The sequence below is a fragment of the Rhineura floridana genome, chromosome 9, assembly GCF_030035675.1.
Source record: "Rhineura floridana isolate rRhiFlo1 chromosome 9, rRhiFlo1.hap2, whole genome shotgun sequence".
In the NCBI taxonomy this organism is placed as follows: Eukaryota; Metazoa; Chordata; class Lepidosauria; order Squamata; family Rhineuridae; genus Rhineura; species Rhineura floridana.
The window spans coordinates 124,423,240-124,451,085 of NC_084488.1; the positions used below are offsets into that span (position 1 = coordinate 124,423,240).

Below are 27,846 nucleotides of genomic sequence, written 5' to 3' on the forward strand. Positions count from 1 at the left end.
AAACCGCCTTCTTCTGACAAGAGTAGGAAGCTATTTCTATTGAGTGATCGTTTTAATGATAAAACTGCAAACTGCTTAAACCACCAGCTTAGACTTTCACCATCAAGGGGTATATACGTTGTGTTAAATCAAGTAAAATAAATGTCCTGCTCAGCCAGATTTTGCCTACAGCGCCTGCTCTGTGCAATGGACAGGCCCCTCTGGATGTTCCCTCCACACCTTTTCCTCACCTGCACAGCTTGTCGCTTGAAGAAGTGGAGGGCGTGGGCAAAGACCTCCAGCGCCTGCACCTTTTTCCCGTTCACTGCTTCCAGTTCAGTTTTCATGGTCAAGTCCTAACAAAGGGAGATTTAAAAAAAAAAAAAGGAGCACAAGAGACACATTGCCCTCAGAGCACGCAAACGGCATTTCTCTGGCTCAAGCGTCTTGGCCCCCGACTCAGACCCTGAGATCCCAGGTGACAAGAAAGACTGATGAGCAGGGCTTACACCCTGAAAAACACCTTCCCTGCTGTTGGCTCTTGCAGGTGGGGAGGCCCAGAGCCACCACTGTCCATGTCTAATTTGTTGGAAGTGGGGCAAGAGCAGCTCCTGTTTTGTTCTTCTGTTTATGTTCCAGAAGGGGGATAGAGTGAGGGTCCTCCAGATGACTAGGATTGCCTACCTTTACCTGTGATGCTCTGACTGACTTCCTTCTGTCGCTAGACTGATACTTCTTAGGGAGCTTATCTGTCCCTCCTCCTTCTGCCCTTTCCGCTCTTCTCTTTTTCGACTGTCCGACAGAGAGGAGACACCTTTGTCTCTGCTCTCCCCTCCTGAGCCATGAGGGCGACACCCAAGCCTGGGCGTTGCGCCTCCAACTTAGTTAGAACTAGGTGTGCCTTTCCTGTCTACTATGTATTTCTGCAAATAAAGTAGCTTTCCTTATTTTACTAAGTCTCAAGTCTCAGTGATCTCAAGGCAGGGTAAAAGCCTGCTTTCTTAGGTAAACGCACACACTGGCACACACGCATCTCAGGCCGTTGACGATCTCTGCTAATATCTATACAGATTTACGCAACATAATCCACCCCCAGAAGTAGCCCCACTCCCCTCTTTTGAACCCACCATGGCGGGGGGGCTCCCCAGCCCTGCCAGAACCTACACCTGAAGATTAGGGCAGAAGAGCTTTCCTTGGGGGGGGGGTGATGTTCCTTGACTGCAGGATAATGAAATCCCACTGTTGGCTCCATGCAGACAACCAGTGGTGCCAGGTCCCTCGCTTGTTGCCTTGTCTGCTTTTTCCACAGGGAATTGACCGGGGTCCTGACCGCCTCCTAATGACATACCCTGCCCCCTTATTACATTGCTAGGATTCCTGCAGGGTCTCGGCCTCAAATGGGATGTAGTAATGGATCCCCAGAGCCTCTCCAAAAGACCCCCAACCCTCTTTCCTTCTCCTTCCTTTCTCTAGTACTGTCCCCCTTTTCAAGGTTGCTTGCTGAAGCTCTGACCACCACCGTGCCAGACTCCTGGGTTTCCTGAGAATAACGTGCTTGCGCCATGCTAAACAGAAACACGGTCAGGACTGGCAGCCATGCGATATATGAGACACGTAACGCCACACCTGGCTCCAGGCAAGCTGGGAGCAGAACCCAACGAGACAAAGGTGGAGCAAAGCAACAGGTAACTCTGTTGCTGAGATCAATGAGCACTCTTGGCTGGGAAGCCTTGGGCTATGGCTGTCCTGTCTGATGTGGCTAATCTCTCTGCAGCTCCCCCTGTTGGACATGTCCAGGAGTGGCTCACACATGGAATCCCTGCCTAACAATAGCCCTGTTAGTTAGTAACATTTATACTTCTCCCATTAGCCAAAAAAATACTCTGAGGGCAGCTTACAAAAAATCCGTTCTAAGACAGTCCCTGCCCTGAGGCTCACAATCTAAAAAGACATGGCATGCAAGGAAAAAGGACGGGGAGGGAGGAGGAACAAGCAAGCTGAAACACAAGTTCTTCAAGTTCCAGTCAATGCTGGTGGCAGTTCTGGCAGTCTTGCTCTTGGAACAGAATGACCCCTCCCCAGAAACACTCCCCCCCACAAGTCAGATCCAAAAGCAGAGCTGGTGACAATTTCCAGGCCAGGAGGAGGACAGGGTAGCTCCTGCTACACAGTTCTTCCAGTGGCGGCTGGTGGCTCCATGTCAGTGGGGCGGTGGAATCTTCTCCAGGTTTTAGTCCAAACTTTTGAGGAGCTATCCAAGGTGCTTCAGCACTGCCGCACTGACATGGAGCCACCAGCCACACTGAGTTCTTCCTTCAGACAGGTGGTGTCCTTGCCACTCAACCTGTGTAGGACACATGCTAGCCCCACCCTAAACATCCCCACACACGCTGACTCTAAAGGTAGGGCAGTCCCCTGCTCCAGCATCAACCCTGTAGGGTATGTTAGTTGCTCTGGGGAGCCTGTCCTCGTCCTTTCTCTCTGCTGCCACCACTTGCTTATGGGTCATCTAGAGCAAGGGCGCAGGATTTCCACTGCTCTGTGGTCTTCTCGAGAGTAGAGGGACAGCCGGCTGCACTCCAAGTCTCCTGCTTGGCAACGTCAGCCCATCTCCCCTTGGCTCTCCCAGGCACTTTAACAGCCAGTAGCGTCGCCTCCAGGCAGCCTAAGTCACGCGGGAGGACAACCAGCCCTTGAGAGTTCAGGAGCTGGTACAGGCCAAGAATCCAAGTAAGCAGTTTATTCAAAAGGGGTATAGATTAAAAAAGGAGGAGGCAGGTTGGCATAGCAAGTAACCAGCTCAAAATGGAAATGAAGCTCTGTACCTGAATATTGGTCTAACTAATCCTACATCTTGTCCAAACTAACATTGCAGACCTTACTCTCAATGGCACTGACAACTTCAGGCATTGGGTGCCGTTTGCAGGGTTCAAGAGGGGCAAAGAGTGCGCCACAGCAGTCACATCTTTGAACGAGTGTCTGACCCAGGTGGGCCTTGACTGACAGTCCTATCACATTCCTCAGGTAGAGGTTTGACACCTCTTAAAGTTGTGAGATTATTATGTCTACTGTTTTTAATGGAGCATTTTAGAAATGAGTATTTTATACTGTTATGTAAACCAGTTATGGATATTTTTTGATTAAGTGGTATATAAATGTTGCTAAATAAAATCAAGAAACAATGCAAATCGGCAAGGACTACTGGCCAGGATGTCTGTTTGCTTTACAAATGCCCCTGCTCAGCTTTCACATCTGCACTCCATTGCAGGAGCTTAGCTTGAAGACGGGTCCAAAACATTTCACTGCTCTGGCTCTCAGCTGTTTGTTGCAGGTGGGACTTGCGTGCATGTAGAGGTCTGAGCATGACCCAGGTGGTCATCTCTCTCACAGCTCCGATGGAACAGCCAAATCCCACTGAAGTCAATGGGACTTACTCACAAGTAAGTTGCTTCGGACTGTTACGTGGAATTCTTAACAAAAGTGAGATGTGCAGAAACAAGTCCAAACCACCAACCGACACAACTTTGCCTACAGGTTATCCAAACTTGCCTAACTTGTTCATGGTTGTCTCTCCAAAAGCTTAGATTTGGAGATATCAGCACCAACCATCTCTCTCTCTGAAAGAACAACTTCTCACATTCATCCCTGGCTTTGGGAGACAGTACCCACCCAAGCGTCCAGAAGAGGCTCATGGGTGATTGAAAATTTAAGGTCGCTTTGGGTTTGCTGTTCCCAGCAATTGCAACAAACTTATTTATTTATTTATTTATTGTATTTGTATACTGCTCCATAGCCAAAGCTCTGTGGGCGGGTTACAACAATCAAAAACATTAAAAACAAATATACAAATTTAAAAACACATTTTTTAAAAAAGCAATTTAAAAACACATGCTAAAACTTGCAAAAGAAATGTAATAAAATAAATGGAAGCCTCACCTAAGAAACAAAACACTCAAAAATGGGAAGCCTGAGGACTCAAGCCTGCAAGGAAAGGTGTGTCCTCCCTCTGCTGATAATCTGTTTACCACTAACCCCAAGATGCAGGAAACTGCAAAGAAAGGCAGTCTGCCCATGCTCAGGGGCACTCTTCTTTCTTGAAAACAGGGCTTTAGACTCATTCCTAGTGAGCTCAGGCTCAAATTTAATGAGAGAAATTAACTGGTTGCCCTGAAACTGATTCCCCGTCCTATCAGTTTGGAATAATGTGCTCTGTCTAGTCCTCCCAACCTCCCCTTCCCAGCAAATCAGGCTTCAAGCAGATTAACTCACACTGGTGCTGTGGATTTTCATTTTGAACTTTTCAAAGTACAGCCAGTCACGAGCCTCATCAGGATCAAGGTCATGGTAATAATCCCTGGCGGTATACCCAAAGCTGTGGAAATTGCCTTCTGGGGTCAGGAGGAGGCTAGTGGGGGTCTTCTGATGGGCTACTCCAGGATCGCCACCTTCCCATTTCCTGCAACGAGGAATCAGAACGTGGGTTTAATTCTCCATGTCTTAAAGCAAGTGTGGGGGCCAAATGCCACCAGGCCTCTCTGTCCAGCCCCAGGACCTCTCTCTAGGTTATGCCCCATTTCTCCAGTCCATTCCTCTCGTTGGCCATGTTCCAAAACTGTGGGCATCCACTGAAGGTGGGAGATGCAAGGGGGACAATTGTCCTTCCCCCCGGATGAACTGTAGCCCTCAGATTCCCATCTGTCATTTGAAAAGGGGGGAAAAGGTTAAGTTTCTAGCATTTGTAGAACCTGAAATATGAGACTGAATGTATAGGCATCATTTGTCTCATTTTTTGTGAGAAACTAGCTTGCTCCCCACTTTCACTGCTTTATCCCCCACACTCCATAAAAAGTCCTGCAGATGTCCATGTCCACTACTGAACATGGTCTTCGAACTGTGATAGGGTCTCTTGCCTGCCCTCTTGCCCTGCCCACTTGTGCCATGGGATCCACCCACCACTGATGGCTGGCATTCAGAGAAACAGAGGTGTTGCAAGATCAGTAAATGTATTCACAAGCGTGAATCCCACGACCTTAAAAGTCAACAGAAGTGGACTTTTTCTAAGTGAATTAGAATAAGAGATAAAACAAAATTCCGCGCAAATTGAAAATCTGGCAATTTGGTGAGGCATCTTCCACACTAGAATCTTTTCGCGTGGAAGAGGGATGATTTTCTACAATAATCTGGAAGCAGAATTCACGTAAGCACTTTGTGTAGTGATATATTATCCAGCAACACATGGGGGAAGCCATGTGCTTTGAATGTGCTTTAAATATATGGCGTGGACATAACCACAATTTTTAGGTAGGATTCATGTGCCAGCAAATTCCAAATGCACAATTAGTGGATTTGGTTTTGCACACACACCCCCAGCTTTTTGCGATGAGGGAAGTGAAAGGAAAATGCATTGGAAAGTGTGGGATAAGAATCTATTAAAATGATCTTATATATCGCCCCCACCGCACCGTCCACAAACAAATCAGGATGACTGCTCAATAAACAAGTTGACTGGAAGCAACCGTAGTTATATGTAGTTCCATGGTATATTTCCTGTGCACTTCTCGGGGATCCTTTTGGAAGAAGGGTGTCTAGGAAAATAATCTATTCCTAGATTAGAAAGAAAGAAAGAAATCTACCAGGATGCACTACTGAAACGAATGAGACCTGTACACCTTTGGTGCATTTCACTGGAACTTGTACAGGAAACCTTTCTATTCACTTGTGTTCCCTGAATGTCAAATATCCATCAACTGTTAACAGGTTCAGGGAATATTCACCCATCCAGAGAGGATTTTGAGAAAGTGTGTTTTTGATGGGGCTGGGATGGGAATTTGTTTTAGCCCTCCTTTATTTCTTCCAGCTCAGCAACGTACCTCATCATGTGAATGGCTTCTGGGTCGCTGACAAAACTGAAGGCATAGCCGCTGGAGGTTGTGCCAAAGTCAATGGCTACCACCACAGAGAAGGGAGTGGATTGACGTGTCCGGATTTCATTCCTCTGGAAAGACAAGGCAGAGGGTTTAGATTCTGACTGGGAATCCCACTGTTCCCAACTAAGGCAGAATCTCTGGGCTTAGCCCAGCCTGTGCCAACGTGGTGCCCTCCAGATGTTTTGGATTAGTTTCCATCAGTCCCAGCCAGCACTCCTCATGCTGTAGCCCACTTTTGAGTATTGGGTACTCATAAGGGAACCGTTTTGGGCTGCTATCTAGTGTACATCATCTCCGACGCATTTCAGCATGGGCCCTCTAGTATGCTATTTATTTGTTTAAAAATCTCTGCTCTCTCTGTGTATTTAGCAGCCACGAGGCTCTAGCCCTCATTGCTGCAGAGACCATTTTGAAAACTCGTGTTACAAAGACAAGTAACAAGAAATCAAAGTTAATTTAAGTACATTTTGCTTTTCTTCTTTTATGATTTTAAAATCGATGTTGCTCTCCTAGACAGTTATTTTATTATTTTATTGAAGATATTTTTATACCACTTGCTATTAAGAAAATCCTGCAGCGGTTCGCAACAGAAAAACATACAATAAAATGTAAGCTCTGTAAAAGAGGAATTTCAGGGGGGGTCCCTCCAGCCCCATCTCTTGTCTGCGAAACAACAAGTTGCAGGATCCAGAGGATGTTTACAAGACAGAGAATATGTATGAAAAACTCTTCTCCTTCAAGACAGGGCTGCAGAGCATCTCAACAAACACCTCCCCAGACTCCCACCAGATGGCAGGCCATTTGCAGGAGATGGTGGGCACATGCCTGTGTCTGTGCAGACCCATTGCTACTTCCCTGCAAAGGTTCTTCCCTGTCCATCTTTCCCAGTTGGTTTTCCCATGCCTGGTTGGAAGAACAGCAGAGGGGAAAGCTTTGGGGCATTTGAAAGGACAATTTGTACTGAGAGAGAGGGTTAAAGACCCTGTCCCACCTAGGAATGGGGGATAAAATCAATCAGTTCACATTTAAAGCCAAATCTGTCAAATTTGCACTTTCCAAAACAATATGAGAGCTGAAACAGCCAGCCTTCAAAAGTCACACTTATCTGAATTTTGCAATACAGTTCTCCTGCCAAACAATATTTACAATAATGCATGTATTAGAGGGAAATGTGCATGAAACTGGATATATCATAGAAACTGCTTGCAAAAAAGTGTCTACTAGGAGAAATCTGCACTAAAATGCTGAAGAATTTTCATGAGGATTTTTGAAACAAATCATACATTTCTGCAGACATGTGGAGGACTGAATTTAAGATAAATGAGAAAGGAACAGACGCAAAACTGACAGATCTTTCCATCCCTACTCCTGCCGGCTGGCCTCCCTGCAAACGCTCTCCAAGCACTAGCACTAGGATGGAGATGTGAGTTGGGAACCCTGACTCCGCCCCCTCATTTGCAAGCCTGGGATGCAGCGGTTCTGTATATATGATGTCAGAGACCTGAATGATACCTCTGTAAAATGAGTGTCTCAGAGACCAGGCCAAGGACACAGACTCAGTTTTTGCTTTTGAAAATCAGCAAACAGGACTCACAGCCAAGACAAAACATATCATACGTGGGAGAGCAGTGGACGGAAGGACACAGCTCATTTTGGAGCATGTTGGGCTGATCTTTGCATTTTGTTTAATTGCTTCATTCAAATATCAAATAACCTTTCAGAAATAATGAAAGGGGACTGAACTTGTGGAATGTGTCAAACAAAATGAGTTTGGTGGTTGCCTGAAATTCTCTTGCTGGTCTGATGGCCTTATAGACCCCTTCCAATTCTACAGTTTTAGGATTTTATGAATCTTTTCATGTATCGCTACTGATAAGCCTCTCTCTATAACAATGAGGACTAGAAATTCACATTTACAGGCAAGGAAAGTTGGGAGTCTCCAAATCCTATCAATATGATACTAAGAGCCATTCAGTACAGTTTTGGGGATGAAAAGAGGGGGGCATTTTGTCTACTCCTGCTCTATATCATCGGTGAGGATCTGAACATGTCTTACACTAGTTTTACTCTGTAACGAGACCCAGTTATGAGTAGCAGAATTTCAGTGGAGGGCCAAGTTAGCCTAACTGGGTGGTCAGTATCAAGCTAAGCCCAGGCAAAATCTAACATTAATTCCCATGGACAACATTATTTAAAGCAGGGGTAGCCAACATGGTGCCTTCCAGATGTTATTGGACTCCCAACTCCCATCAGCCCCAGCCAGCATGGCCAACAATCTGGGAAAATAGGAGCTGTAGTCAGAGCTTGGAAAAGTTACTTTTTTTGAACTACAACTCCCATCAGCCCCAGCCAGCACCATGCTGGCTGGGGCTGATGGGAGTTGTAGTTCAAAAAAGTAACTTTTCCAAACTCTGGCTGTAGTCCATGCAAAGCACCAGGTTGGCTATTCCTAATTTAAAGCACACAGTGTGCCTTCTGCAAAAGGATGCAGCTGAGCTGCAGAAAGAAGAAGACAATTCATGGGTGCAGATTATCTTCCTTATAAAGAGAAGCTCAAACCTGTGGCTTTTCAGCTGGTGTTCCAGGGAACCACAGCAGTGACGTGCAAAGGGTTTCCTGGACATTTTGAAAACTGCAGACTTAACAACAGTGTAAATAGTGGGAGTTCATGGGACGGGGAAGAGAAGAGAAGAGGAAGAAGGAGAGTGAAGGAGGACATGAAAGATGTTCATAAAATTGTGGTGTGGAGTTGGCCGATAGGGGGAAATTATTTGCTCATTCTCAAAATAGAAAGCAAGATACATGAAACAGTAACAGATAGCTGGCTCAAGACAGGCAAAAGGAAAGCGTTTCATACTGCTGCAGATGCCCTGTGGACTTTCAGGATGTTGTAACATCTACTTTTTAAACATGACTATATGAAATACTCAGCGGATCGGTCTTTTAATGGATACTAGCCACAGTAGCCAAAAGGGCCACCTCTACATCTGAACACAGGCAAGTTTGGACTAACAGGCGCCAGGAGATCAGCAACAGCAGATGGATTCTCACTGTGATGGCCTGCCTGTCAGCCTCCCCAAGGAACTGGTCTGAACTGGTTTGCCGTAGCATCTCAGTCTGGAAGCATGCCGTCCTTTTGCTTACCGGTGACTGGGACGGTGTCAGAGGGGCAATGCTGCAGCTTTCATTGTGGAGTCTGGGAGAGTTTTGCGGAGATGGGGTGCGAGACTGCTCACCATTTGTACCTGGCAAATAAGGAGACACAGTGAGGGAGCCTTGTAAAAAGCCACTCTCCTGATCACCAAGGGCAAGCCAGAATCTCGTTTAGGTGACCAGGAACGGACACATTTCTTTAATTGTCGCAGCGTCATTTCTTTGCTGTCTTTCAGGCTACTGATATTATACCGCAAGCTGCTCTTCCAGGGATCTGTGTAGGAACTTCTCTGCAAGGCTGAAAGTCAGGATCTGAGAGGAACATAAGAACCTGCCTTATCCTGAGACAGGTCCTCAGTCCGCCTAGCTCAGGATTGTCCACACTGACTGGCAGCCGCTCTTCAGAGTTTCAGGCACGAAATCTTTCCCAGCCCTAACTGGAGATGCTGCTGGGGATTGAACCTGGGACCTTCTACATGCCAAGCAGATGCCCTGCCACTAAGCTATGGACATGGATAGCCCTCCATGTTTTCTCAAGGCACCAATTCTCATTGTCGCTCCAGGAAAAGCTGTACTTTCCCAGCGTGAACATGGGGGTTCAAGCTCCAAATCTTCTGTCAGCTTCTGAAAGGCTTTGGAGCTATGGGGATCTTAGTTTTTCCACCAACTGGATGCAGAGAAAAGCAATTTGCACTGTGTCACTTCCTAACAATGCACTAATTATGCACCATTATTGTTATGCTCAATGTATATAAATTGTTTGCCTTCTCAATTACTCTCTCAGAGTCACTCTTGCGATCTTTACAAGGTCTGCATTGTACGTACGCACGCACACACACACACACACACACACACACACACATACACACACACACTCTTAAGACATTTGCCATTTGTTGATATATAACCAGACCTTGTCAGAGTGCCAGTTATAAAAATGGAGTTGTCGGAGGCTTCTGCAACTTCCCACCCCCAAAAATCACCGAGTTGCTTTTCAGTCTTCCAATGTAAAAGGAAGTAAAGAGCACTTTAGGGAGGTAATGATGATAGCCGGCTAGCGGAGCAGAAGACAGCACAGTGGTAGATATTTGTTCAGTAAAATATTGTCATCACTGAAACACACAATTAGATTAGATTTACCTCAAACCGTGAAGCTAATGAGACTGGAAGACCTCACCCCCCCCTATGTTGGGGGTATTGCTATTCAAGAGTCATCAGCATCCTGAGGACCCAAGTAGATGGGATGCCAATTGCACATAAGCCATTGACATCACATGGAAATTGCCAGTTTGGGGGCAGGGCGGAGAATTAGGACTGCGGTGCTCAAGGATTAGCACTTTCCCCCTACTGTTGTCCTGATGAAACACATAGATGCACCACTGCCATGGGAGCTTTAGAGAGCTGCATAAGATAAAGCAAGAGAAGTCCCCGCCCTGAGGAGCTTACTATCTAAATCAGCCTTCCCCCATACCTCCCAGTTGTTTTGGACTACAACTCCCATCAGTCCCAGCTAGGCCGGCTTAGGGATGGAAAGATCTGTCTGTTCTGGTTCTCTCAGTTCCTCACTTTTCTAATGTTAAATTCGGTTCTCTGCATTTCTACAGTGATCTGCAACATTTTTTAAAAATCCTCATGAAAATTCTCCACCATGTTAGTGCGAATTCCTCCAAATAAACACATTTTTGAAGGCAGTTTTGACAAAGGTACACATTTTTGCAAGACATTCTCATCACGTCACACCTTTTTGCCTGTTATTTTCACCCGTGTATTCATTTTTATCCATGCTTTCCCCTGATATATGCATTTTTGTAAGTATTGTTTAGCGGGTGAACTGCATCCCAAAATTCTAATACATGCGAATTTCGAAGGATGGTTGTGTTTTGGTTCTCATATTGTTTCAGAAAGTGCAAATTTGATAAGTTCTGCTTGAAATGCAAACTGAATCAAAATTCTCCCCCATCCCTGGACTGGCTGTATGATGCTGGGGCTGTAGTTGGGGGCTGATGGGAGTTGTAGTCCAAACTACCTGGAGGGTCCCAGACGGGGGGGGGGGAGGCTGATCTAAATGCTGATAGTGGAGGGAAGCAAAAAAGAAGGAAGGAAGGAGTTCTTCTGGAGAGAGGGCATAGTTGTAGCAGCATTGCAGTTATGACCTTTATGATCAGCCACAAGCAGTGCCCTCCCAACAATGCTGTCTGTGCTTCTAGATCACTCTTTGCCAACCTGGTGCCCACCAGATTTTGCTGGGCTACAACTCTGACAACCGACGGCTCTGACCTTACAGTTTCAAATGATTGATGGATGTAATTATTCCCAACGACCCACCCTAAGAAGTCATCACAACTCTTCCCCCTGCCCTCCTGTCCCCCCAAATCCAGCCACCTGAAATGGCACCAACCAGGAAGAGCTTTCCTTCTTGATTCTTCCAAATGTATAAAGTGGCTCTTTTCTCCCATTGAAATGAATGGAGCTTGCCTGCATCTAACTAACAGCAGGATGGCACCCAGCGCTTTCGGAACAGCTTTAAAGAATAAGGATGGCACCCGGCTCTTTTAGAACAGCTGGAAAAAATAAACAAACAAGAGGCTGCAGATTGCAAGTTTCCCAGAAAGAGCTCAGATCAAGCTGAAGGGAGGCTGGGAAGTCCCCCTCTCTCAACATATGAACCAAAGCAGTCTGGCTCTGGAGCAGTGTGCGTGTGGTGCTGGAGGCCCGAGTGCGCTAGATGGCTGATCTCGCCCACGCAATGCAAGCTTAACGAGGCAGACATGTCTCCCCTCCCGTCGGCACATAGACCGCACTCCCCGGCACCACATATGGTTCCAATTAGGGGATCAAGTTAATTGCTCCCCTCCCTGCCCAATCCCCCCAGCCAGATTGTATTGCTTCTTGGCTGACAAGATCCAGCTGTTGGTTCAGGGGAGGAGGTATGTGTGTGGGGGTCGGCTTTCACTTTATCGGCCAGCATCTGTACCCCTGGCAGCAGTGAGGCCTCTCTCGGAGATGAGGAGGGGGAGTTAGGCAGCCTGCCACAGAGTTCAGATCTCAGGGTCCGATTTGGCCAAAGCTGGTCTGAGGCACTTTTGGGGCCTGCTGTGAAAAGCTCAAGCCACACCCTCTTCCTCCCTCGCCAAGAAGGGGATTAACCCACAGGGAAATTTTGCTGTGCAAGACTTATTGAAGCAAAGAGCCTAAATGACTCAGGAACTGAGAACTTCTGTGGCCCTCCAGATGTTGCTGGACTCACATCAGCCCCAGCCAGCATGGCCAGTGGTCAGGGATGAAGGGAGTTGGGGTCCGACAAACCTCTGGAGGGCCATACGGTGCCCATCCATGGACTAAACAATAAAGAGTGTAAATACTGTCATGTTTTAATAGTTTTTTGGGTTTTTTTAAAAAGGTCAATGGCTTGGCACAGTCATTAACCAAAAGGGAGACAATAGTCAAGAAATCAGAAGAAGGCTAGGACTGGGGAGGGCAGCTGTGAGAGAACTAGAAAAGGTCCTCAAATGCAAAGATGTATCACTGAACACCAAAGTCAGGATCATTCAGACCATGGTATTCCCGATCTCTATGTATGGATGTGAAAGCTGGACAGTGAAAAAAGTGGATAAGAGAAAAACCAACTCATTATAAATGTGGTGCTGAAGGAGAGCTTTGCACATACCACGGACTGGGAAAAAGACAAACAATTGGGTGTTAGAACAAATTAAACCAGAACTATCACTAGAAGCTAAAATGATGAAACTGAGGTTATCCTACTTTGGATACCTCATGAGAAGACAGCATTAACTAGAAAAGACAATAATGCTGGGGAAAACAGAAGGGAGTAGAAAAAGAGGAAGGCCAAACAAGAGATGGATTGATTCCATCAAGGAAACCACAGACCCAAACTTACAAGACCTGAACAGGGTGGTTCATGACAGATGCTCTTGGAGGTCACTGATTCATGCGGTCGCCATAAGTCGTAATCGACTTGAAGGCACACAACAACAAGTTTTTTTAGTTTAATTTTAAAGGCATATAAAGACTCAGGCTCCCCCTTTTATATTGCCATTCCGGGTTTTGTCTTGACCCCACCCCTCACTCCTTCAGTGGTAGCTGGTGCCCATTGGGACTGGGGGCACGGAAGGCAGGGAGCCCAATCGCAGATGGGTCCCTCTTCTTCCTCCTCCCTGATGAGTTCTCTAAGGGGCAACCCTGAGGCTGAGGAGGAACAGGAAGCTGGCTGCCAGCCCCCCCCCCGGGCTGGGAGTCAGTAAGAAGGCAGGCAGGTGGGGGCTGGGTGAGGGCAGGCTGAGCTGAGTGGACCAGCCTCGACTGCCCTCAACACAACTGGCCTCCATTCCATTCCCGGCTTGGGTATTTGTGCCAGCCTCTGCCCTTGCCTGCCATGTGATGCCATCCCCTTAAATATTAGGCAGGCGCCATCTCTGCTATCTTTTCGGCGCCTTGTGAAGACTTTCCTCTTTCAACAAACCTTTTAGATTGAGACCTATCCCAGTCTGCATCTGTGTTAGAATTGCTTAATATGTTTTTTAATAATGTTTTTAAGCTTTTTTAAAAGTTGTTTTTAAATGTTTTAATGCTCTTTTGTTTTAATGTATTTTAAGATTTGTTTTTATGATGTTTTAAAGAGTTTTTAGCGCTTTGTTTGCTGCCCTGGGCTCCTGCTGGGAGAAAGGGTGGGATACAAATTAAATAATAAATAAATAAATAAATAAATAAATAAATAAATAAATAAATAAACAATGTTATCTGCCCCAGCCTTCCCTCAACCTGGCACCCTCCAGCTGGGCTACAACTCAGACGTGGCCAAAGAATTAAAGGGCACTTCTGCATGTGATCCTCCGCTTGGGGTGGTAGAGCTTAACCCTCAGTCACCGTCTGTGTCACACCTGGTTCTGGGGCTGCCTTCGACTGCCCATTGCCTTTGACTGCCCATCACCTGTTCCTGATGGGCAACCGTTACCTGATGAGCCCTTGGCCGGGTTTCCTGGTCCTCGCGTTGTGGCTAGGGGTCAATCATAGAATAGTAGAGTTGGAAGGTGCCTGTAAGGCCATCAAGTCCAACCCCCATCAAGCCAAGGAAAGATGCAAAACATGGACTGCTGCTCAGAATTTGCAGGACGTGGATACTGATCATATTCAGCAAATAGTCACTGAAGAGGGGGAATGGGCTGGTGATTCAGAAATGGAAGAAATGGCATATCTGACTGGGGTTATCTGGACCCCTAGAGTGTTCCCCCTGTGTTAAGGGGTTACACAGAGACCAAGTCAACTTAGGAGGATAGGAACTGTAATCCAAAACAGCTGGAGGGCACCAGGTTGGAGAAGGCTGTACCCCACAGAGACAACCATTCCTTTTGAAAACAAACAAGCCTTACCCGTACCCTAAGGTAGGCTCCAGTCCTACCCCGACCACCAACATCCTGGGAAGGACAACTCAGAAATCTGATTTGTTTAATCTGTTATGTTTAAAAATAAGCTTGTTTTAACACGTTTGTTTTTCCTTGAAATGTAAGGAATATTCTGTTTAGTCTATTATGTATATTATGATTTTTTCTTGTATATCTTGTACTTAATTTTATATGCAATGTTTATATTACGTTGACACTAATGAGGATGTTTTGTTCAGTTAACTGTATTTTATTGATTGTTTTTTGTAGTTGTTGTTTTAAGATGTTTTGACTTGCTGTACACCGCTTAGAGTTTTATTTAAATTCAAATGGTATATAAATGGACTAAATAAATAAATAATAAACTCTTTAGGGAGTCATTTCACCCCAGCTCCTGGCTTGAATGTCTTGAGTTGAGGGTTTTAAAAGGGTTGGGTTTATGAGCCTGTCAAAATCTCACTTTTTGTCCTTTTCCAAACACAGCTCCAGGGATTACTTGCAGGAGCACTCGCTGTGAAGAATCAATGATGGGAGCCGCATGGCATGACAGCCTCCTCGGCTGCTCCCTAAGTGGATTTCTCTGTCTCCGGTGGCTGTCGTGTTAATATTTCATTGGATACAAAGAAAGGAGAAGCCAGCCAAGATTTCAAAAAAAACCTACATGGAAAAGCCAATGCTCTCAGAGAAGGCTCTCCACCAGGCCTTTATATGTATGTGGGGGTGGGGGGGTGGGAAGGTGATAAATTGAAGAGGCATTCGGCCGAACAAATGAATAGTTGCTTTGGGATCAAAGGAAATGGAACTGAGCTCATATGGCAAACAGGTTGCATTGCAAAATGATACGTAAGCTCCAAGTAAACAATATAATTGCAAGTGTAAAAAATAAATCATGCCAGAGGTAAGCTGAAATGCTCAGGAGCGTGCCCAGCATCCTCCATGCTAAAGGAATTAAAATTCTGCACCCATTGGAAAGGCTACTAGCCACGATGGCTATGTTCAGAGTGCCGGCGGCGGAATGCCTCAATATAAGTTGTGTGTGTGTATGGGAAGAATCTCGGGTGAGAAGAGCGAAATTGCGCTCATGTCCTGCTTGCAAGCTTCCCACTGGCATCTGGCTGGCCACTGTGAAAACAGAGGACAGTGCTGGACTCGACTGGGCTTTACCTTCATCCAGCTAGAGGGCTATTCTTATGACCTTGCATAAATCTTGCAAATTGGTGTGGTTCTTTTGCTTTTTTGGCATAATTTATTCTGGCTTTGCTGATAATGGAGAGGGGAAGGTTAGGACACTGAAGTCCCACCTCCTGGTCCCTGGAAATCTATTTTGGCTACCTAAGGGCTAGAAACTAGATTTCTTAAACAAGAATTTTCTTATAAAGCTCTGAAATATGCATTTGGACTTCAATTGCATAGTTCTGCAGGAGTCAAGAGTCTCTTCCCTCTCTTGGCGCCCCAATCTGGATCAAGGCCCCAGGTGAGGGTAAAAAGGCTTTAACCCTTTGCTCCCCCCAATGTGGTCCTGATCTGGATTGGGGGCCCAGCAAAAAAGATCCTGGGGCTTTGTAAGGAAAGGGCCCTGCCATATATCTCAACACTTTCCGAAATGCCCTCTCCTAAGCAACTGCTTTGTTTTGCATCTGGCTGTTCTGGAGACAACCCTGAGCCTAACATTGTTGCAGCCATGGCTTCAGACACTTATCAATTCCTCAAAAAGTTCAGGAATTAGTACAGCTGAGCTTGCCAAATCAAAACGTCAAAACAAAAAAGTTATCTTTTCTTTTTCTTGGCCTTGGATTGAAGTACCGCCCAGTGCTTAAGTAACAGCGAGGCAAACACTGCAGGGTCAGGCTGGGTTTGATCCATGGATCAGCACCCAGGATGGCATTCAAAATACCACAGAATCCCAGAACTGGAGGGGGGTGTTGGAGGTCATGTAGTCCAACCCTCACTCCTCCCCCGCTTGATGCAGGGAATCCAGAGCTAGATCATTCCCAACAGGTGGCTCTCTAGAGTCTGCCTCAAGTCCTCCAGCCAGGGAGAGCCCAGCACCCTTCCCTATCTGCACCATACGTTTAAAGCAGTATCAGACCACTTTAAAGTCACGGCTTCTCCCAAAGAATCCTGGGAACAATAGTTTGTTACGGGTGCCATTCCCCTCACAGAGCTATAATTCTCAGAGTTCCCTGAGAAGAGCAGTTGACTGTTAAACCACCCTGGCAATTATAGCTCTGTGAGGGGAAAAGGGGTCTCTTAACAACTCTCGACACCCTTCACAAACTACATTTCCCAGAATTCTTTGGGGAAAGCCATGACTGTTTAAAGTGTTCTGATACTGCTTTAAATGCATGGTCGAGATGGGGCCCATGTCATTCATTCCATGGCTGAAGTGCTCTCACCATCAAGAAAGTGACTCCTAATGTTCAACTGAAATTTACCCGCCTGTAACTTAAAATCTATCTGATCCTGCCCTCTGGGGCAAGGGAGAATAAGTCTTTGCCCTCTTCTATGTAACAGCCCCTCAGAGATTTGAAGAGTGCTATCATGCCTCCATTTTATTTTTATTTTCCCAGACTAAAATATTCCCAGTTCCCGGAGCTTTTCCTCACGGCACTTGTTTTCTGTGCCGCTGATCACCGTTCAGTGTTTCTTACCGATCCGGAGAGTGTGCATCGCAGGCTCTACAAGGGCTGACATCTTCACAGCACCTTCCTGGCTGAAAAACAAACAGAACATTCAGATAAATCTGAGCTCTGACGATAGTGTCATAGAGAGGCCCTTATGCTGGCCAGCCCCTCTGAAACCACATTGAGACCCCTCAAATTTCCAGAAGGGTGATGGGCGTTGCAGTCCAAGAACATCTGCGGAGGTGCCATGGGATCTTTTACACAACTTTCAAACATCTGGACAGGCACAGGCTCCCTTACACAACTTTACTATGAGTCTCCTCTGGAGGAGAGAAGACGGAGCCAGCTATAAGCCATCTAACCTGGTGAGAGGACCCCCCCAAACAAAAACTATACTTAAGCCAGCCTGTGGGGCTCTTTGGAGTGCAGCAAAAGCAGCACTTGGAGCTGTATTGTCTGTTGGCTGGCTTTCTTTTTTTGCTTTGCACTTATGCATATAAATCTAGATTATTTCTTTTGTAATAGTGAATTTATTTTGTTTGTTAAATAGTTGTTGTCTTTTGTTCTGTCTGAATTTATTGTTATGTTTTGTACTTCGTATTTTGATATTTGTTGCAAGCCATTCTGGGCGCAGCTAGCTGTGGAAAAGCCGCATATAAACTCAATCAATATGAGTTTGGGACGTGTCATTACTGGATGCATGCACTACTGAGCCTGTGTATTTGTATATTGTGTATTCATATTGTGATGGCCTGAAGACTAATTCAATACAAAGAATTCAAATTGAATCAGACGGACATCAGAAAGGGCTTTGATAATTGGCAGCTGAACGTGTGAATTTGACAGCACTGAAAAGGGTTGTTTTAAAAGTGACATAGAATGTCTGTCTCTGGTAGGTATCTGCACTCAGCACAAGATTCTGTTCAGACCCCAATTCAGCGCTTTGTTAGAACAGCCTGATTTGACATGGACCAGTTTGGAGGTTGCCCGATTTGCAGGCAAGGCACCAGTGGGTGGCCAGGTAGGGCATGGACCCGAGCCCCTAGGGCTCAGAAGGGTCTCTGGGAGGGTGGAGCTCCAACTCCGTGATAGGGTTGGGTCATGGGGCGTGACTTGCAGCCCACGTCAACCTGTTACCCCAGGCCACAAATATGCCCTGTGACCTGACACTGGCCCAGATCACATAGCTCCACTCTCCCAAACAGTACTCACCCTCACAGCTGGCCTGGGTTTAAAAGGTCCCACCACCCTGCCTCCCACATTGCTACATCAGTGCCGTGTATTTATTTGTTTATTAAATTTATATCATGCCCTTCCTCCCAGAAGCAGCCCAGGGTGACGTATACCAAGTTAGGTCAGACCATTTGTCTATCTAGCTCAATATTGTTGACTGTCCAGGATGTCAGACATCCCTACCTGGAGATGCTGGAGATTCAACCTAGGGTCTTCTGCATACAAAGTGGATGCTCTACCAATGAGCTAAGGCCCTTCCATAATCAGTGCATTATACCCATTTCCTCTGGATGTTATGATGGCCCCTAGCAATTAAACCTAGAAAAAACTGTATTTTAATGCAAACCTATAAATTCACACTTCCCAAAGCAATACATGAACAGAAACGCAGCCATCCTTTGCAATTCACACTTCCCTGAATTTTGCAGTGCAGTTCTGCAGCCAACGAATGGGTCCAAAAATGCATTCTGTTAGGGGATAACTGCTCGCAAAAATGCGCGTAGTTGGTGAAATTGCATAGAAAAATGCACCCATGAAAAGAAATGCCCACAAAAACCCACACGCATTTTCATGATGATCAGAACTGATACACCACTAATTCCCAGCTTGCGGGGGGCAAACAACAGGCACCGGCTATCTGAGGAGGGGGAGCCCACACCCAATGTTCCAAACAGGCAGCGCCAAACCCCGGAAGCCCCAAGAGGAAATACCTCACGCTACAACTGCAGCTGCCCAGCTTTTTCTGAGCGGGAACATTTCCGCAACTGTGTTACCTATAAATAGAGAGGCAGGAATGGGTGGGAAGGGGAAAGAAAATGAATGCTAAGATATCAGTGGCAAAGATCTCATAATGAGAACACCCACATTATGTGAGGCATCAGCGGCACCAACTAAGGCAGCATTCCACCGTGCAGGCTCCGTACACACTAGAGAAGTTAAAGCTGGTACGTAATTTGGTGGTCTGTCAACCTGCCAACTTTTGGATTTGGGGTGCGCCTCACTCACCTTGAAACACATACTACCTGCCTCATCACCACCAATTTGTGTAGTGCTATCAAGCGTTCAAAGTGCTTCACAGGCATATACAGTTTTAATCCTTACAACAACCCTACAAGGTCAGTCAGTATTACTGTCTCCTTTATTGTAGATAAATGATTTGAAGTGAAGATACGGCATTTCTAGTTCTGCTTGCAAAACCTTAGATCTGAGCTTTCTAGAAGGTGAGGAGCTAAGCCACTGCAGCTAACCTATTGTAATTCAGATTCTGCAAGGCTTGTACTAACTTGACAGATTGTATCTCCCTACATGAATCTGTCCGGGATTTGAGATCTTCAGGTGAGGCCCTTCTTGTGCTCCCCACACCTTCGCAAGTACATATGACGCGGACACGAGATAGGGCCTTTTCGGTGGCCGCCCCTAGGTTGTGGAACTCCCGTCCGAGTGAGGTGGGATTAGCTCCCTCCTTGCCGTCTTTCCGGCGACAAGTAAAGACTGTTTTATTTCAATGGGCATTTGGGATAGAGAACAACCAGGATTAAGTGTCATAGGATTGGTGACTATATTATATGATTTTATTATTTTAAATATTTTAATATTTTATTATTTTAAATTGTCCGCTGTTTTTAACGTATCTTTTATGGTTTTAATTTTTCTCATAGTTTAATTCTTTTTTAATTGTATACTTCTGTATGTTTTAATGGTGTTGCTTTTAGTTGTAAGCCGCTCTGAGTCCTATTGGGAAAAGGGCGGAGTAGAAATAAAGTTTATTATTATTATTATTATTACTAACTTGCAGATGAGCTTGAGCTGTGTTAGCATTCTCATCATCAACAACAACAATTTATATACAGTGGTGCTGATATTCTACATTGTCTGAGTGTGTGTGTTTGAATTTGCAAACTGCTTTAGGCATTCTCTGTTAAATATAAAGGTTGTTGTTTTTTGAGGGGGGAGAGACATAAAACATTGATTTCAATTTGGTCACAAAGATTACTGAGATCACTGAATATTCTACAGCGCTACTTGTAGACCATGAATTTAATGATCTTACACTCCATGCTTTTTAGATGGCAATGTGTATTGCTAAATATCAGGTGGCAAAGTTGTGTGTGTGTGGGGGGAAACCTGGGAAACTGCTGCCAGTCAGAGTAAACAGAACTGGGTTAGATGGACCAATGGTCTGCCTTTTACAAGGCATCTCAGGTGCTTGCCTTTTTAATGAAAACTTCTTCAGAATAAGTCATCCAATAATAGATCACTAAGAAAAAGTATCATCAGGTTGATGGACTGAGGAATTATTGCAAAGGGTCTAAAGGTATAGACAGGCAAAGCCCCAAACCACTTTTGAGTGCCAGACCTCAGTTCCAGAGCACAGGCACAGAGCTTGGAAAAGTTACTTTTTTGAACTACAACTCCCATCAGCCCAATCCAGTGGTCACGCTGGCTGGGGCTGATGGGAGTTGTAGTTCAAAAAAGTAACTTTTCCAAGCTCTGCTGATAATAAAAGGACCTCTGAACAGATGCAGAGTGCCTTTCCTTCGACATGGCCTGCCCTGGCACATTTGAGTTCCAAGTCAAGGGGATGTGAACCTCAAGTAGAACTGGCACCTTCCATTCTAGGAATTGTTAGAGGCCATTCTCCAGGAACTCAGTTTACTTAAGCTATGTGGTCCACACACCAGTTGCAACAGAGTATTTGGATTCAAGCATTCATGAAAGACACAGCATTAAATCCAGGAATTGTACCAATAATCCCCCTTCCATCTCTCTCTGTCTCTCTCCTGCCCTGCATATGTTTGCTCCTTCACCCTGACTTCTGGTAGTGAAAGTATTTTGTTTCCTATGATGCAAAAGGCAAAGTGAACATATATTATAATTTCCATCTGCGGGATCAAAGGGCATTGCTACAGAACCACAAAAACATTAGATTGGTTGAAACTGCATTGTCCCCTCCTTCCCCTCCCCATGGTGGAGGGAAACACCATTTTGAACAGAAGCCAAATGAGCAACCACGAAGACAGGATTATCATTCGCTTCTGTAGCAATTTCCAGCACACAAAGCGCTCAGCAAAGTGGCTTGCCTGTTTCCCCCCCTCACAATCACTCTTGAGAAACTATTTGGCTCACTCCATTTGCTTTCTCGCTGATAAGGCATTTAAACCATTTGCTGTCTCCAGCAAAGGACCAGCAACAGGCTAGTAAAGAAAAAGGTCTGATGGTTAATGTTTCAGTGGCAGCGTAGAATCATAGTTGCTGAGCACAGTAAATCTCCCAGGGTTCTGCCAAGTACAACTTGCTCACAGAAATGAACTGCAGTTGGTCCATTTGGGGGATTGTGGGAAAGTGGAGGAGATTATACTGAATTGTTAGAATTGTGGGCTTTCCTTTTGAGAAGAATCCCTTTTGCAGAACTGGAATCCAAGAATAGGGTTGGAAAGATCTGTCCATTTCGGTTCTCTCAGATTCTCATTTTTCAAATCTTAAATTCAGTTCCCCACATTTGTGCAGCAATTTCCATTTTTTTTAAAAAAAATCCTCATGAAAATTCTCCATCCTTTTAGCGTGAACTTCTCCCAATAAAACACATTTTTGTAGGCATTTTTATTCATCCATCCATTTATTTTATTTATATCCTGCCCTTCCTCCCAGTAGGATAGGGAGCAATTTCTCATCATATAATGCATTTTGTATGTTATTTTAACTCATATATTCACTTATATGCACATTTCCCCCTCATATGCATTTTTGTAAACATTGGTTGGTTGGCGAACTGCATTGCAAAATTCAGATAAGGCTGTGTTTCTGTTCCCACATTGTTTCGGAAAGTGCAGAGTTGATAATTTGGCTTGAAATGCGAACTGAATTGAATTTCTCACCCATCAAGACCACTTTCCCCCAACTTTATGAATAGTTAAAGTCAGTGACTGATGGAGTCCATAAAAAAACAATAACCAGGAACAGCCTGCTGGCTCAGACCAAGGTGGGATGACATAGTCAAGCCTTCCCCAATCTGTTACCCCCAGGTGTTGGACTACGGCTCCCATCAGCCCAGCCAGCCCAGCCTCATGGGAGTTGTAGTCCAAAGCATCTGAAGGGCACCAGGTTGGGGGAAGCTGGTTGAACCTGAAACTGCCACCCACTGTAGATTAAATGCAGAACTTCTGCAGTAGGTAACAACTATTACCTGAATTTAAACATCCTACCCTAGGGCTGTATGTGCCCAGCGTTCACATGCCATTCAAGCACTACATGGACATGTGACATGTACAAAGTGTGATTTATCCATCTTTTAATTTCAACATTGGTTTGTGCAAAAAATACTGTTGTCCTCTCTGTGTCTTTGGGACGGTGCAGGCTGCTTAATTAACTGAACAAGAAGACTGCCCTGTGACTTCGCTTGGAACAGTTTGGGCTGGTGAAGGTGCATCAGAGGGAAAGTGCCTTCCCCAACCTGGCCAGGCCTAGTGGGAGTTGCAGTTCAAAACATCTGGAGGGCACCAGGTTGGGGGAGGTTGGTAGCCCAATTTCCTGTTTCCTACAGATGCCTCTGGGAAGCCCAGAAACAGGGCATGAAGGCAGCTGTTTCCCCTGAAGTTAGTTTGCAGAACCCGCTGTTCAGAGGTACACTGCCCCTGACCATGGAGGTTCTGTTCAAGTATAATGGGAAGTAGCCAGTGATAAGACCATATTCTATGTGGGTTTGTGGTGGTGCCTGCTGCTCAAAATGGGCTCCTTTGGGAGGAAAGGCAGGACAAAAGTTTAATAAAATAAATACATCGATAAATATGATTCCCCGTGGTGCTCCTCTCTCACTTCTGTTGGACAAAAGCAGCCAGTTTGGCTTCTTGTGTCATTCAGATCTGGGCTCCTAGCTTGTTTCCTTCAAATAAACCACAAGCAACGACCAAGGTTTGTTCTTGGCTTATCCCTTGTCCCATGTTTGGGGGAGGCAAGCCACAAGTCCTCTCTGGCTTGTTCCATCCATGACGTGGCCACAGCATGAGCGGGGGAGGAGCAGAATGAGAACTTTTGCATGATGCTCATTCACATTACACCATCGTTTGTTTTCAATTTTGTTTGAATGCGATGTGCAAACTGGGCCAATGCCTCCTGCTTGACTGAATGGAGAGATGCTGGTGTTGTGCGTAAAACCCTCTGGCGTTGGGGTATCTGGAACATAAGCCACTGTACAGAGGCAGTAAGAGTAACACCCACTGCTCTGACCACTTTTCTTTCAAGCCCTGCCTATCACTGACATGCAGGTTCCCTACAAGGGAACGCAGCCCTCGGGCTGAAAATTTGTACCCACCCCTGGCCCTTGAGCAGCATGCCTGACCTCCATTTTTCCCTCTCTCTTACCGTTGGGTAAGTGCTAACAAGCCATTATATTTGGCTATACTTTCTGAGGGCTTCAGTGCATTGCTCAGATGTTTTTACTGTGTGTTTACATATTGCATATTTTTGAAAGGACAAGAAAGAAAACAAGTGAGGGTCTGCTGCACATCCAAAATACACTACTTTGTTCACTACATCACACTCTCCTTCCATAACAGAATCTTGCCCTTCTTTACACAGCTCATGAGGAATTAATGTGGAAGAACTACCAGCACCATGTTCCACATTCACAGCCCCTAAATGATGAAAATGAGTGCTGCTTCATAGCCCTCATTTCACAAGAAGTAGTGTGATGATCAAGAGGCATGAGACAAATTTTCTTTGATGCTTTTCGGTCTAACCCAAAATTTAGCAGCCCACAGGAGTGTGTCCATTTGTCAGGGTGCACTGCATCATGGAATATGTAGTGTTTACAGTGCTTTTCTTGTGATTGTCAGGGACACATTTCATAACAATCTGCTTTGTGAAACACAAGCATGTCTTGAAGGGTGGGTGAATTATACCCATCCAAGACCTTGCTAGTGAATACCATGAAATGATTAAAGGGGGTTTAATGGGGACTTTCTAATGGGTTCCTACTGTCTCAGGCCAATATTCTTTCCAGGATACTCGATTTCACTTCCTGGAGCAGTTTGGAACAACTTCCTCCCCTTTAGCGACTGGGCTTCTCTTACACTCTTCTCAAAACGGAAGGATGAGATCCTGAAATTCTAGGGTCCTTCATAATCAAGGAAGAAGCCCCCCCCCAAGTACATCTGTTCCATGATGGCCTGCAGACCTAAGTCATTATCCAGCCAATATCTTGGCAACTCCTTAACAACTGCCCAAATGGGAACTTCAACTGGACTTGGCAGATGTTTCTGCAAGGTTTCTCTGCCATCAATAGCTGCTGACCAGCAGGAACACGAGAGAAGCTTTCCCCAATACTGAGATGTTGTGATTAGTGGAAAGCTTCATGCCACCGCTAAAGGGAAGGTGTGGGAGGGTTTTTTGCTCCAGGGAAGAGACTTAGCCCACGGCAAACCCAAAGCTCTGTCCAGTATTGCAGACTTTTGCCAACCTGGTGCCCTCCAGATGTTTTGAACAATAACGCCCCATCAGCCAATTGTAGTTGTCATCCAAAACAACTGGAGGGCACCAAGTCGGCAAAGGCTGTAATAACGCATCACATTATTCAACCCCACTTCCTTTCCAGAGCTGGTAATGGAATCCCAAGTGAATGGAGCTGGTAATGGAATCCAGCCTGTGATGGGCTGCAGGCACCCTGGGAAGGGAGACGCCGGTGCAAGCATCATTAGCTAATGCCTGCGCCCTGGCTATGCTGAGCTGCGTAACCGAAGGGCAGAAAAGTCATTTTAAATTGTTTTAAATTTTTAAATTGTGTTTTTAATTGTTTTAAAAAGATGTGTTTTTAAATTTGTATATTTGTTTTAATGTTTTTAGTTGCTGTAAACCGCCCAGAGAGCTTCGGCTATGGGGCGGTATATAAGTGCAATAAATAAATAAATAAATAAATTCCCCATTGCCCCATACTTTCCCCACATCTACACCCCACATCCAAGGAAATCCCCAGTAAATGGGTGTCCTGCTGCACGTGCCAGTTAGGCAGCTTGCATACCTTATTTCCTTGCCCCTGACTTTGGACCTGGGGCTTCCTCTTCTACACCTTCAGTGGTGCTGTCCTGTGCAGACGGGCTTTCTCGTGGATTGTGTCCTTGGGGCCTCCTCCTCTCAGAGGAGCATAGGAAGGAAGGAAGCTGCCTTCTACAGCATCAGACCTTGACCCATCCAGCTCAGTCTTGCCTACGCTAGCTGACAGCGGCTCTCCAGGGTATCAGACAGGAGTCTTTTTCAAAACTAGCCTGGAGAAGCCCGGACCTTGGAAGCTTCTGCATGCAAAACAGATGCTGTACCCCTCAGCTATGGCCCTTCCTCAAATAAATATCTGAAGGTCCATGAGGCCAGCTCCCTGCTCAAGCTAAGCAGGGTCAGGTCCGGTCAGTGCCTGGATGGGAGACCGCCTGGGAACCACACGTAAGCCGCCTTGGGTTTCTATCATGGAAAGAAAGGCGGGGTATAAATGTAATAAATAAATAAATATCTAAGTAATAATCTGATATAGGAGCACAGGATGCCGCCTCAAACTGGGTCAGATCATTAATCCATCTAGCTTACTATTGTCAACACTGACCGGCAGCAGGTCTCCTAGCCCTACCTGGAGATGCTGTGGGTCGAACCTGGAAGATCGAACTTTCTGCATGCAAGGAAGATGTTCTAATACTGAACTATTGTACTCCTTCCTCCACCAGCTTGGTGGTAGCTCTGATCATTCTATGGGACCCAGGAAGTCCGTCCCCCCCAGCTGTAATCCAGAGAATGGCTCCTGAAATGGGGAGGGAGGTCCCAGACCTTGTGAGAGCCCGTGCGGCGCATTAATTTATAATTATACCAAAAAGGGCCCCTCCAGACTGATGTTTTCTTACAGGTATATTCTGCAACATGTTCTTGACACAATCATAGTGCACTAGTGGTAGATTAATTCCACGTTCGTTTGTTCTGCAATGCTTCCACAATGCCACTACTCTGCTGCTGTCCGGAGGGGCTCTAGTGCAACAAAAGCAGGACAAAAACCGACCAGAACATTTGGGGTACAAAACGTTACAGGATTTCATCAGGAAGTTACGGCAGATGCACTGGTTGGAAATGAAATAGTATGTCTGCCCCAATTTCTTTGCAGGCCCAAACAGTATTGGAAGCAGGATCATATGTAACCATCCCGAGCACAAATTGTCATGAATGTGCAATAAAAGGGAAGTGGAGGGGCCCTCAATGCAATAAAGAAATCTCAGGTGGTTTACATAAAAAAGAGTGAAAACGAGAGCATTCAATGTAATGAATTGGCTGGAAAGTTGGACTGGGGCTATGGAGGTCAGGTTCAAATACCCATTCAGCTATAAAGCCCACAGGGTGACCTTTGGTCAGTCAAAATCTCTCAGCCTAACCTACCTCACAGGGTTATTGTGAGGATACAGTGTGGAGCAGGAGAACTATGTACACCACCTTGATTCCCTTGCACGAAAGGTGGGATAGAAATGTAATAAATAAATGAAATAAAACGAGACTGCATTCTTCCATGAGACCCCTAATCCACCGATTCACCCTGAAGAAAGATTGTTTGTTGTGGCTTTTGTTATCTCATGCAACTGACAGTCTATCCTTATCTCCTTTTATTGTCACAACAATCTTCTGAGGTTGGCTACTGCTGAGAAAGAATGGCTCGAACACCAAAGCCCACTCAGGGGGCTTCTGGGTTGGTTGAGCCCAACCTCCACACCCCTCAGCCCAAGGCCGCCCCACCTGCCCCAGCTTCATCGGCCCACGAAAGCAAGAGAGACGAGCAATGCCACTAATCCACATCCCCGGTGCCACTTGCATTCTGCATCCAAGGAAGCCCTTGGGATGGCCTGAACTTTGACAGCTTGTCTCCCCCTTTCCAAAACTATTCTCACCCACAGGATTTGCCCCCCCCAAAACCCCACACCCTAGCTCACCTTGGAAGCCCGGTGCCAGAGTGTTTTGCATGGGCACGTCCCAAACGCAACAGCAAGGATGAAGCTCTCCGATTCGGTTGACCCATGAGCTTCCCGTGCCCCCCTCCCCCGTGGGTCCCCCCAATGCCACCTCTTTACCTTGTAAGCGGCAGGTCATACCCAGAGCGTCTGCCTGGCCCCGGACTCCCAGTCCAGCTCTCCTCCCAGCCTTACTCTGCCTTCCTTTCTGGCTTCCTCCAGCCCCGCTCCCCTCCCCACCCCCTTATCCTGGCCCAGCCCAGCTCTGGCTCTCTTTCAAATTGCAAACCCAGCTGCAGATGTGCACAGGATTGGGGAGGGAAGGAGGGAGGGGGGCAGGGGGCTCGGCCTGCCATTCTGCTCTCCTGTGGGACTGCAACCGAAACTCCTCGCACGCCTTGGCTGAGCAGGAGCCTTCCCAGGGCAATGCTGATCCCCCCCCTCAAATGTAGGGAGGCTCCCTCTGGATTTCTTTGCAGGAATGTGCAAGATGTTGAGAGCAGCAGACACAACATGTGGGGAGGACCCTCCCCTTCTCCGACACAGGCTCTGAAAGAGAGGCCTGGGG

At 46.0% G+C, this 27,846-nt stretch overlaps 1 protein-coding gene across 3 annotated transcripts in view; it reads right to left on the minus strand.

The window, feature by feature from the left end:
* Positions 1-27,492, minus strand: part of HSPA12B (heat shock protein family A (Hsp70) member 12B) — a 56,835-nt gene extending 29,343 nt beyond the window's left edge. The window contains exons 1-6 of one of the 3 annotated variants that reach the window (XM_061583633.1): positions 27,399-27,492; positions 17,110-17,171; positions 9,051-9,151; positions 5,850-5,974; positions 4,249-4,435; positions 231-335 (exon numbers count right to left, since the gene is read on the minus strand). In XM_061583633.1, coding sequence (XP_061439617.1) covers positions 231-335; positions 4,249-4,435; positions 5,850-5,974; positions 9,051-9,151; positions 17,110-17,152 — 561 coding nt within the window. In that variant the 5' untranslated portion in view covers positions 17,153-17,171; positions 27,399-27,492. Of the gene's footprint in view, positions 1-230; positions 336-4,248; positions 4,436-5,849; positions 5,975-9,050; positions 9,152-17,109; positions 17,172-27,260; positions 27,342-27,398 lie in introns of those variants that run through there. The other 2 variants (XM_061583634.1, XM_061583635.1) reach the window with 2 other exon arrangements.
* Between the last annotated feature and the right edge of the window lie 354 nt (positions 27,493-27,846).